This window comes from Bos indicus x Bos taurus, chromosome 24 (assembly GCF_003369695.1).
Source record: "Bos indicus x Bos taurus breed Angus x Brahman F1 hybrid chromosome 24, Bos_hybrid_MaternalHap_v2.0, whole genome shotgun sequence".
Classification (NCBI taxonomy): Eukaryota; Metazoa; Chordata; class Mammalia; order Artiodactyla; family Bovidae; genus Bos; species Bos indicus x Bos taurus.
In genome coordinates, this window is record NC_040099.1 from 46,003,033 (window position 1) to 46,014,950 (window position 11,918).

Consider the following 11,918-nt stretch of genomic DNA (forward strand, 5'->3'; position numbering starts at 1 on the left):
GCAGAGAAGCCAGTCAGGCTTTTCACATTATCAAATATGAACTTTGCCTCTTATGGCCAGTTAGTGAATTTCTCTTTAATCAATCAAAAAACACTCTGGAATCGTGCAAAGAACTCAGTCATAAATATTATGTAGGCCTGCTAACTTTAATAAAGTAAAAAAAGCTAAGAAACATATTTACCAATTCCTCAAAGTAATCTCAGTTCTTTTAAAGAATCAATCTATAGAAAACCACCAAGCAACATGGAACCTTTATTTTAATGTGATTACTGTACATCTGCAGTATTGGAGTAATCCGAATGGAACTAGAAGAAACAATGACAAAACCAAACTGGCATTTGATGTGAATCCACAGGAGTTTAAGCTTCAAATCCAGCCAAGAAGTTTGTTACAATCTCTTTCAGCTTTGCATCTGACTCTTCTGAGATCTTTCCATCGGTCCTATTTGAAAACAAAAGCAGATCAGTTGTGACCTGGGCAAAAATTCAATGACTAACCTAATTACAGAATTCAAAAGAATTTTAACAAGACTTTTCATTTTAAAGCTTACAAAAAAGGAGACATCAGTTATGTTCATACCTGATTTTGCCCAACAGGGCCTGATGTTGGCTGATAACGTGAGACAAGAAAGCATTCTCAAATTTTGTGATCTTGCTGGGCTCCAGCTTGTCAAGATACCCCCTGACACCCGCATAGATAACAGCCACTTGCTCTTCAATAGCCATGGGAGCTGAAAAGAAAGAAGTAAGTTGCTCAACAAATGCATGCCATTGTTTCCAGAGTTAGAGAAACTTATTTTTTTCACAAATTATTAACATGTCTTCATAGATCATGGAATTTCACAAGTAGAAATTCCATTATTAGTACTCCTTCCCACCTCCCTGGAGAAACAGTTTTTCCCCTTATTGGTAAGCCTTGAAGTACAATCTTTGCACTTATTCCATGAGCACCATCCATCACCCAAAAGGACTGTCTGGGGTAAAAATAACTTGCTGAAATTTTATAATAAGATAATATACATTTTTTGGCTGCACCACATAGCTTGCGAGATCTTAGTTCCCCAATCAGGGATAGAAGCCAGGTCCTTGGCAGTGAGTACAGAGGTCCTAACCACTGGACCCCTGGAGAATTCCCAATACTAACGTTCTTTATTAGTTACTCTTTATTAATTATTAGTTTATTAGTTATCTATTAGTTATCCCTTGTGGCTCAGCTGGTAAAGAATCCCCTGCAATATGGGAGACGTGGGTTCAAATCCCTGGGTTGGGAAGATCCCCTGAAGGAGGGAAAGGCTACCCACTCCAGCACTGTGGCCTGGCGAACTCCATGGACTGCATAGTCCATAGGGTCGAAGAGTTGGATATGACTGAGCGACCTTCACCTTCAACATTCTTTTAAATCTGCCAGATTCCACACGTATATAGCCAAGGAAATGGTAGGGAGACATAGAATCTACTATGTCTTAATTTCCAAAAGAAAGGTATTATTATACCCTTCCTAGCAATTCCATTGAAATGATGACTGTAATTAATTAAAACAGGTATCAATCACATTCAAAAGGCAACATCTTTAATCAAAGGTAATGGCACATACTACAGTTTGTAAGGAGCTATGTGATATTCCCAGGTCCTAACACAGAGTAGGAACTTGACCAAATGTACAACTCACAATACTGTCCCTGCTTGAGCAGCTCAGTCAAACGCACACCACGACTCAAGAGTTGTTGAGTGGCAGCATCAAGGTCAGAACCGAACTGGGCAAAAGCAGCAACCTCACGATACTGAGCCAACTCCAGTTTCATAGTACCTGCCACCTGAAACAGAAATGGTTAACTCAAACAATACAAAAATACTTCAATGACACAGACCACCATACAAATACATTTTTATTTTTAACCTAATGACAAAGTGATACAAATTACCTGTTTCATGGCCCTGGTTTGGGCAGCAGATCCGACACGGGACACAGACAAACCAACATTAATGGCAGGGCGGATACCTTTGTAGAACAATTCTGTTTCCAAGAAGATCTACAATGTAAGGAAAATACAGAGGCATATTAGCAAGCTTAAAGAAATCAATTATTTTCACAATTAAGTCACTATAGCAAAAACTGAAGCCCCAAAACCAAAGAATGCTAAATGGCTTCTTATCCTAAAGAGCTCCTTAAATCTTTCACAACTCAAAATCATCCTGTATATTCCATTGCGGAGATGAGGAGACGTGAGATGCGAAAAAATTAGGTACCATATTTACAGTAAAACTTAAATTGGTGATTTAAGTGATGTGATCTCTCTAGGATTTGCTTCAAAATTACACACAAGAGAACCGTGGGGAAAAAGAAAGCAAGAATGAAGTATACTATACCATCAATACATAAATAGGTGGGATATGTGGGGTTTCATTATACTATTCTCTTTACAATTGAGGTTTTCCATAACGAGAAGTAAAAGGAATTTAACAAATTAGTTCAAAACTACCAGTCTCAATTACTGCCTTGAAATCACCCAAAGTTTTCATATTTAATCATAAAAATAATACCTGTCCGTCAGTGATGGAAATGACATTTGTTGGAATGTAAGCAGACACATCACCAGCTTGTGTTTCGATGACTGGTAGAGCAGTCAAGGAGCCACCACCAAAAGCATCGTTCATTTTAGCTGCTCTCTCCAGGAGTCGGGAGTGCAGGTAGAATACATCACCAGGATAGGCCTCACGACCAGGGGGTCGGCGGAGCAGCAGAGACATCTGACGATAAGCAACCGCCTACAGTATAGAAAAGTGTGCACCTATTAGACAGGAGCTACATTTGTCAACTACCACATACAAACATATAAACATGTATAAAAACACATTTCTTTTGACCTGTTTGGATAAGTCATCATAAATGATCAAAGCGTGTTTGCCATTATCCCTAAAATATTCTCCCATTGAACATCCAGAATAAGGAGCCAAGTACTGAAGTGGGGCAGCATCTGAAGCAGTAGCTGAAACCACAATGGTATACTTCATGGCATCTGAGAAGAAAATAAACATTAAGTTTTACATGATTATTAATACTATGATTTTAAATTAGAGGCTACTAGAATAAAAATTAAGCACTTTACTACTGTCATTACTATTAAGATTACCCAGTCTAATAGCTTCTACTTTAAAGAAACTAACAAAACCTTCAGTTTACTGCTGCTTTATACTACCGATATAATTTTTTACTTCTTACTTTTGTATTGACTTGTATTAGTAGAAATTTGAGTTCATTAGGGAGTAATTAAAATCAGACTTCATTATAAGCATAAGCTAGTCTAAGATTTGCAGCATCCCAGATAACTGCAATGAGACTGAAATTCCTTAATACCTGCATCTGTAAGTCTCTTCACCAACTGGGCAACAGTGGATCTCTTTTGACCAATAGCAACATAGATACAGTACAGCTTCTTCTTTTCATCAGTTCCATCATTGAATCGTTTCTGGTTAATGATTGTGTCAATTGCAATTGACGTTTTGCTTTAAGAAAAAATAAACAAACATAAACCTTACTGAGTACTTCAAAGAATCCCCCAACTTAAATTCCACTACAAGTTACTCTCATATTACAGTCTACTCTCGCCGTATAGTCCAAGTATTAATATCTACCATTCCAAGTCTAAAAGTAACCTTTCAATAGAGCATGTTTTAGTTAGAACTTTTAACAAGCTGTTAAGTCTTTACCCAGTCTGTCGGTCACCAATAATCAGCTCACGCTGACCACGACCAATCGGCACCAAGCTATCCACAGCCTTAATGCCAGTTTGCATTGGTTCCCTCACAGAGATTCGAGGAATGATCCCAGGGGCTTTCAAGCCAACTCGTCTTCGGGCCTTGGAACCAATTGGACCCTGTTAAACAGTAAGAAGAAACCCCAGAACAATCAATTTGGCTCTTTGCTTTGAAGCTACAACCAAATCCAATAAATGTTAAACCTACCTTTCCATCAATGGCATTACCAAGGGCATCAACTACACGACCCAGCAGCTCCTCGCCGACTGGAACATCTACAATAGCCCCAGTTCTCTTCACAATATCTCCTTCCTTAATAAGTTTATCATTTCCAAACACGACAACACCAACATTGTCAGGCTCCAAGTTCAAAGACATACCCTACACAAAAGACATAATTGAACATCCATGAAGTCTGAGTGGCACTTCTTCCCATATACCTACACTACATATGAAAATGGAAGGGGGAGCAATACCAACTTTTCAGATCTGGTTCACTTCTATTTTACCACCAAACAATCTTCAGTAAACACTTGTCAAGTTCCCTCGAATAATCAGAGTTTAAAATTATAAGCCAAACATGCACCTTACCACATCCTCTAAAAACTAAAATAAGCAAGGAAATTGAACTGCTTAAGCTTCTTCCACTGCATTTCCTTTGACTACAGTTTTTGAATGGGGTGACCAGTATGAAGTAAAGTGTCAGGGTCAACTAGGAAGACACACTTGATTTACATCTATGAGAACTCATAAACAATCTTTTTTAAAGATTATCTAGTAAGAACCTATACCCATCAAGTCAGTAAAAAATTAAATTAAAAGCTACCTAATCAAGAACAAATCTGTACAACAGAACAGTGCTGGGTCATCTCATCGAATTTCAAAATGGTAAGATTTCAGGTCCCTAGCTCATACATTGGAGAAGGCAATGGCACCCCACTCCAGTACTTTTGCCTAGAGAATCCCATGGACTGAGAAGCCTGGTAGGCTGCAATCCATGGGGTCGCTAGAGTCGGACACGACTGAGCGACTTCACTTCCACTTTTCACTTTCATGCATTGGAGAAGGAAATGGCAACCCACTCCAGTGTTCTTGCCTGGAAAATCCCAGGGACGGGGGAGCCTGGTAGGCTGCTGTCTATGGGGTCGCACAGAGTCGGACACGACTGAAGCGACCTAGCAGCAGCAGTAGCTCATATATAATCAATGCAAAAAGGCTAGTCCAGGAACTGAATCTGGTCAATAAATAAAGCTCTCAAGAATTACAGAGTAAATATAGAGGAGTACCATGGAATGCCATTGCAGGTACACAATCTTTAGTCTAAATCTCTAATGTTCAACAGAGTAGCCACTAACATCATATGGCTATTTAAAATTGAAATTAGTAATTGCCCTGTTACCCAAGTCAGAGAAACTTCAGTAGTTACCGTATCCATATCTATAAAACATTTCCACATGGCAGAAGTTATTTCAGATAGTATCAGTCTGGACTCCTAGATTTTAAGTTAAATGAAAATGAGTTCCTCTATTTCAGCCTAACATTTCAAAGATACACACAACGATAGATCAAAGAGTAAATTTTTAGCCAAGGTCTGAGAGCTACCAATAAAACATTTGGCTCCATAATTAGTCTTTCACACCAACAGGTTCTTTTTCCATACTGGACACCAAATTCCACTGCCCCTGGTCCACCTGGATATCATACTCTGCTTTTGTCAGAGAACCCATGACTCCTACAACTTTGACTTCTCACCTTACTGGCCAACTACGATAATCTAATAGAAAAAAGCACACTTCTATTATTAGTGCTTCTGATAGCTATAACACTAGCTCACCTCTCAACAACAGGTCTACTCCTACAAGAAATACAAAGTCAATGACTTCCAACTTTCTGCCAAAAATGAATTTAACTAATCAAATGCTTTTATATAGAATGATCTTAACAGCTACAAACAGACTTGAGCTTTTCACAATCTGGCTGAAAATTTACCCAATTTTGTATTTCAGTGCTAATGGTTACAACTTATGTGTAAATCAGTCCAGAGAATAAAGTTTGGTTAACAAAAAAATTTACTCTTTTCACAATCTATAGTAATGACAAACACAAAATCACTGAAGCAGATTCAGATTCAAAGTTAAAAAAAAAGATAATGTGACACAATCTCTGAACTACTAAATGAATAACTGAGGAAACACCAATGCTAAAACTATTAAATCTCATTTTACAATTTACCTTTAAACCTGAAGAAAACTCTACCATTTCTTCTGCTTGAACATTTCTTAGCCCATGTACCCGAGCAATACCATCACCAATACTTAAAACACGCCCAGTCTCTTCAAGGTCAACAGAGGTATCAGCTCCAAGAATACGCTCTTCAAGAATAGAGGACACCTCAGCAGTGCCTATTAAGAGAGGACAATTCCATTACAAAAAACAGCCTGGTCCAAAGATCTTTTCAAAACTCATTTCCCCAACAACATATAAACTATAGCTGTGATCAGAATAATCAAATTGTATTCTAAAGTTAACATTCTTTCAAAAAAGCTTGATACCTACCACTATGAAAACAAATTTAAGTGACTAAGAAAAAGCTTCACGAGACAAACATAAACCAGGTAAGGAGCTAATCAAATTAAGCAATCTCCCTAAAATAAATATTTTCTATCTCCTAATTCTTTGGTTTAATCTCTTAACAAATCTGAAACTTGAATTTTTTGGCTAAATTCTATAAAAAGTATATCTTAAAAGGCAACAGCTTAGGAATTCCCTGGCAGTCCACTGGCTAGGACTCCATGCTTTCAGTGCCAAGGGCCCAGGCTCAGTTCCTGCTGGGGAAAATAAGATAGCACAAGTCACTCAGCCAAAAACAAAAACAAAAAAAACCCAACTGTTTAACAAAATATAAGTACTGATAGCCCTTGCCATTTTGAAAGTTCATTTACGTCACTTCACTTTGACAAAAAAGGGTAATTTCTTCTTCACACTTTAATCATTTCAGCCAAAGAAAAACTTCATTAGAACACCCACTTTCAAATAGTGATGAAAAGCTGTATTTCTCCCTTTCAAGGGAAGCATGTACTACATTCCTCATCTTGGCATACAGATGATACCTAACTATTTCAAAAGCCCTAATGCACATCTCAAAAAAATTTCCCAACCTACAGAATCTTAAGTTTACCTCCTGATTTCTCTATTGCATTTACAATGTGCAAATTCAGACTGCCAGGTATAGGTTACCAGTTCCTGTTTTTGAAACACATAAAAACTACTTGTCTTTTCCCAATGTCTATTAGGAAAGAGTTCATAGGTCAGAAAGGAGCCTACCACCTGACATATACTGATAAGGACCAAGAAGCATTCATCATGACAAAAAAAGAACCTGTGCTCCCATCAAGAGAAATAAATAATTATAGTTCATTTCACTAGAAGGGAACCTACCAAAATAGAGCTAAATGGCATATTATGGGTTCAGAATCTAAAATTCCACAGTAACTAAAATTGAGAAAAAAATTCACTAATGGAAAAAAATCCAAAAAATATTCCCAGCAGGTATGTAACCTACGTGACATTTTTCATTTAGTAACAAGGTAGTAAGTGTGGTCCAGACACAGAAATAATGACTTACCGGTCTTCTGCAGACGAGAGTTAGAGGCATGCAGGTTCCTTGCAGCAATGAAGGATGATCCCAAAGCATTTTTGGAGACCTAGTGCAAGAAATTTTCTTTAAAACTCTGATTTTTAAAAAAGGGCCTTTATAAAACTAGCAAGCTTAAACAAATGCAGGCTTAGTATGATTAAATTATCAGCACAAATAGTAACCACGTGAGAAAGCATTTATCAATATATGTGAAAATTTGTTAATGCAATTCCAGGTACACTGTAAGTACACTTAAAAAAAAAAGCATATTCTAAAAAGCAACCACTAACAATATATCTTTCCTTTTAAAGGCACCAGATAAATATTACTTTGACTTTAAATGTATTTCAATTGAGTTGTGGAAATCCTCAATTTTATAAACTGCTTTCTAAAAGGGGCAAATCTCAATAGATTTTCTATTCTAATCTTAAAAAGCCTCTAAACGTTGAGTTTGGTTAGAAACTAAGAGATATGGCAATATGCACTTCGTTTTCAAAAAAACTCCCTTCAACAAATCCTGCAGGAATCCGGACCCTCCTTCTACAACTGTGGTTGGTCAAGGCATATTCTGAAGATGTTCCCTTCTACAGGACTAGGATGACTGTCCTTGAGTACTTCTTTTTTGTTTTTGTTAATAGAAATCCAAAATGTTATCAGCGGTTGTGTTAGGGCAGTAAATGGCCAATGAATTTATTTGGCTTTCCAAACTGAGATTACTCTCAAGATGAAAACACAAGTAAATGTCAAAACGTTTACATAACCTTTAGGGGTAATGTCCTTAACTTCAAGGGATTTTAGTGATGAAGGGCATTGACCTTCAAAAGAATCTCCCAACCTATGTTCTATTTTACTTGAGTTTTCAATCACTAACATTCCTCAAGGATGAAATCTTAAAAACAAGTCAAAGCACCACCAACTAAAGTCTGCCAGTCTGAGACAATCTGGAAGCCAGCTCCTCCGCTGTCAGGGTGGCGCCGGCACTGAAATGCATATTTGCACCTATACGGTGTTTTCACGATCGTTTCACTATTCGGCACTAAGAGAGCGCATATTGAAGCATTCAGAAAGGCACCTTCACTTATTGCTTTTCTCTGAACCGACCTCGGGAGGAGGTGAAATGCCGGGGCCTGCTGACCTTCACGCAATGCTCCCTACCTTGCTTCAACCCGGGCTGACAACAGTGCTCTGACCTTCAGCGAGGAAGTCAGGAGAGTCAGTGGGACCCAGGCTCCCCGTTTCGGAGCAGGCCTCGGGAAACTAGCGCCCCAGCCCTGACTTTCATCGAAGGCCCCTCTCCGGCCTCTCGGACGAAGACTGGAATCGTCCCGAGGCGCCATCTCAAGACACCACGAAGGTCACTGTCTCCCCTGCAGCACCCTGCACCCTCCGGCACCGAGCGAAAGAGCCCTTCTCCGAGAGCCCAGGCCAGGCCGAGAGGCCAGCGGGGCAAGATGGCGCCGCCCGCCACAGCCCCTCACCCTCTGCACAGAAAGAGAGCCCGAGCCCATGCAATCGCCACCCGCCGCTGACTGGACCCTCCCTCCAGCCAGCCTCCCGTGCTCACCAGCCCCGCTCGCCGAGGGAGGGCGCGGGCCACGGCCGCGGCGACGCGCACGGACAGCATCTTCGCAGCTCCCCTTGAGGTGCTTCCTCCGCAGCCGCAGCCTCGAGACTGACTGGGACAAAATGGCCGAGCTGCGGGGAAGGTCAAAGCAGTCAGCCCACGTGACCCGGATGTACCGCCCCTCGCTTTCACCCCCGGACGCGAATCTGCCAGGGTGCGGGTGGGGGGTTAATTACTTTCTTCCTTTAAGTATCATTTTTAGATTTTGAACCTCCAACTGACTGATTAGACGTCCGCCAGCGTCGATCCAGGCACTGGTTACATATTCACTTTGATCTTTCTCATCGACCTTGTGGTTGCCCTGGGCGACCGCATGGTTATAGCGGAACTGGCTGAGAAGCAGTTTCCAGGCCGCATCCTGGTAGAAAAACGATGCTGCCGTCACCTTGTCCTGGGGCGCAGCTGGCTAGCTTGACCGTCGTGGGGGTTGACTGTGGCGGGTCCCGAAGATACAGCTATTAAACCTTGGTGATGTGGGTGCAATAGTTACTCTTCTTGGGCGTGTAGGCAGCAGAGCATTTCCTGCTGTGCGAATTAACGCGGATTAATCTTCAGATCGCTAGCCACACCCCCAGAGACTGAGTCAAAAACTGGGGGCAAGCTGAACGTTTGAAAAGCACCCTCACTGTGATAAGCACTCAAATTGAAGAATCGTAGTTCTTTTAGATTCGATCTGAAAGAATTATGTCTGCCAATTAGGGCAATGTTTAACATTAAAATGTTTAACAAGCAAAAATTTGAATAGAGTGGTTGCTAATCCTGGGAAGAATTGTCCAGAATCACTCCAGAGTGAGCTAGGGCTCAATTTTTCCTTTAAAAGTAGCTATTTTCATGACAGTATAGACACTACTTTTTCATTTGAAGTAAAACGGCAATGATGACAATAACTTTCTATACCTACCCAATGAAATCAGGGCAGGACTTTTGCTCCCCCCAAGGAGATTGTGTGTGTGTGTGTGTGTGTGTGTGTGTGTGTGTGTGAGAGAGAGAGAGAGAGAGAGAGAGAGAAAGAGAGAGAGAGAGAGATACTGAGATAATTGTGAAATGTGAAGAATTTGGGTTGGGAAGGAAAATGTTAGGTATTTTGTGATGCTTGTTGAGTCCTATCAGACTGCAACCCCATGGCCTGTATCCCACCAGGCTCCTCTGTCCATGGAATTTTTCCAAGCAAGAATACTGGAATGGGTTGTCATTTCCTCCTTCAGGGTATCTTCCCGACCCAGGGATCAAACTCCATGTCTTTTGTGTCTCCTGCATTGGCAGATGGATTTTTTTTTTTTTTACCACTGTGCCATTTTATGGCATTTTATGATAGTGGAGAGTATTTACATTAACTGCACTTGTAGCTGTTTTGAGAAGGATCTTTTAGCTTCATTCACCAAATTCTGGCTTATACCCCAAATCTTAATTTGGGTTGAGCATATGAATACCTGGGTTAAAAACAGTCATATCCTTAAAAAAAAAAAAAAAAAAGTCATATCCTAAAACAGTTTGCAAATATATGATCACCCATCCCTTTATCTAATATCCTACTTCCTTTTCAAGGTGAGCCTTGAGTAAATATGACAGTCCTCCTGGGAATTAGGGGTAGGACTAGGTAAAATTTGGGTTTGTAAAAATAAAGTTCAAGGATATTTTGTAAAATTTGTAGTGATGAAAGTGGACAAAGGGCATAAAGATAACTTCCCTACCCTTATCTGGAATTTAGTAAATGAGCAGATACATATATGACTGAAACAAAAAAGAAAAGAATAAGAAAGCCACACAATATGATATAGGCTACTTACTAAAATTTCATTGAAAAGTTTAATCATTTAAAATATCCATATTACTTAAGAGAAAGATATTTAGTGCTAAGTGATCCACAATTTGATATTGAAACCTGTCACAGAAAGACTGAAAGCAAAAGGAGAAGGGGGCAGCAGAGGATAAGATGGTTAGGCAGCATCACTGACTCAGTGGACACAAGTTTGAGCAAACTCCAGGACATAGTGAAGGACAGGGTAGCCTGGGGTGCTGCAGTCCATGGGGTTGCAGAGTCAGACACAGCTTAGCGAACAAACCATCACCACAGAAAGTTGAGTACATGACCTATTTTTCCTAATGTGATAGTATACTACAGCAGGTTGTGCACAGCAGTATGGTATGACCTGAGGAGACTGAAATACCCAACTGGAGTCAGAACACCATGGTCAGATTCCAGGTCTACCACCTAATCTTGGTCAAGCCATATACTCCATGTATGTGGTTTTAATGTGAAAATAGGTAAAATAATGTGTGCCAATGTACTTTGCAGGGTTCCTGTAAGAATGAAACAAAAATAGGAAAACACATAAAACTATACATTACCATAGAAATATAAAGAACCTCTCAAGGTGTTAACTACAGAGTGATGGAAGGAGAAGAGAACTTTAGGAAAGGCAAAGAAATGAATCAAAGAATGGCTGAGTGGCAGTGACAGTGTAGGAGTTGTATGCTGTAAACCTTTTTAAAACAGTTTCTAGCACATTTAGCTCTTTAGTAGTGGAAACTAAGGTATAAAAAGAGTGAGACGGCCCCAGCTCGTATTGCCAAGGTAAAATTAAAATTGTAAGTGAGGAAGAAATAAACATCTGCTATCAAAAAACAAGTTCCAGGTTGTTTTTTTTCTTTTTAAGATGAGTGATTCAAGTGAGAAATAAAAATATAAAAGAAAACACAGCCTGGTTCCATGCGGCTTTACTTCTCCTGGAGGTGATAACCATGGAGAGCGGAGAAAGCCTCAAGGGAACAAGGGCTTGCAGGGCTGAAGCCTTGGACCAGCCTCGTCCAAGAGCTCCGCGTCCTGAAGTCCTAGTAAAAACTACAACTCCCAGAAATCCCGGATCCCGAAGGGGGTGGGCCCAACGGTGTGTGGGCGGGG

At 40.1% G+C, this 11,918-nt stretch overlaps 1 protein-coding gene across 1 annotated transcript; it reads right to left on the reverse strand.

The window, feature by feature from the left end:
* Positions 1–226: 226 nt before the first annotated feature.
* Positions 227–9,082, reverse strand: ATP5F1A (ATP synthase F1 subunit alpha). Its single transcript, XM_027525503.1, has 12 exons — positions 8,957–9,082; positions 7,381–7,459; positions 5,988–6,157; positions 3,963–4,136; positions 3,708–3,874; positions 3,355–3,503; positions 2,865–3,016; positions 2,541–2,765; positions 1,922–2,029; positions 1,669–1,813; positions 580–730; positions 227–441 (listed from the first exon to the last, which is right to left on the reverse strand). The coding sequence occupies exons 1-12, from the start codon at positions 9,014–9,016 to the stop codon at positions 360–362; spliced, it is 1,662 nt and encodes a 553-aa protein (XP_027381304.1). The 5' UTR covers positions 9,017–9,082; the 3' UTR covers positions 227–359.
* Positions 9,083–11,918: the final 2,836 nt, after the last annotated feature.

Bases quoted from the DNA above. Each gene is read 5' to 3' on its own strand.
- ATP5F1A (XM_027525503.1), bottom strand. From the start codon at position 9,016: ATGCTGTCCGTGCGCGTCGCCGCGGCCGTGGCCCGCGCCCTCCCTCGG. The intron at 7,460-8,956 runs GTGAGCACGGGA...TTCTTGCACTAG, and splicing joins TCCCTCGGCGAGCGGGGCTG to GTCTCCAAAAATGCTTTGGG. The intron at 3,017-3,354 runs GTATTAAGGAAT...TTTTCTTCTCAG, and splicing joins GAAGAGACTTACAGATGCAG to ATGCCATGAAGTATACCATT.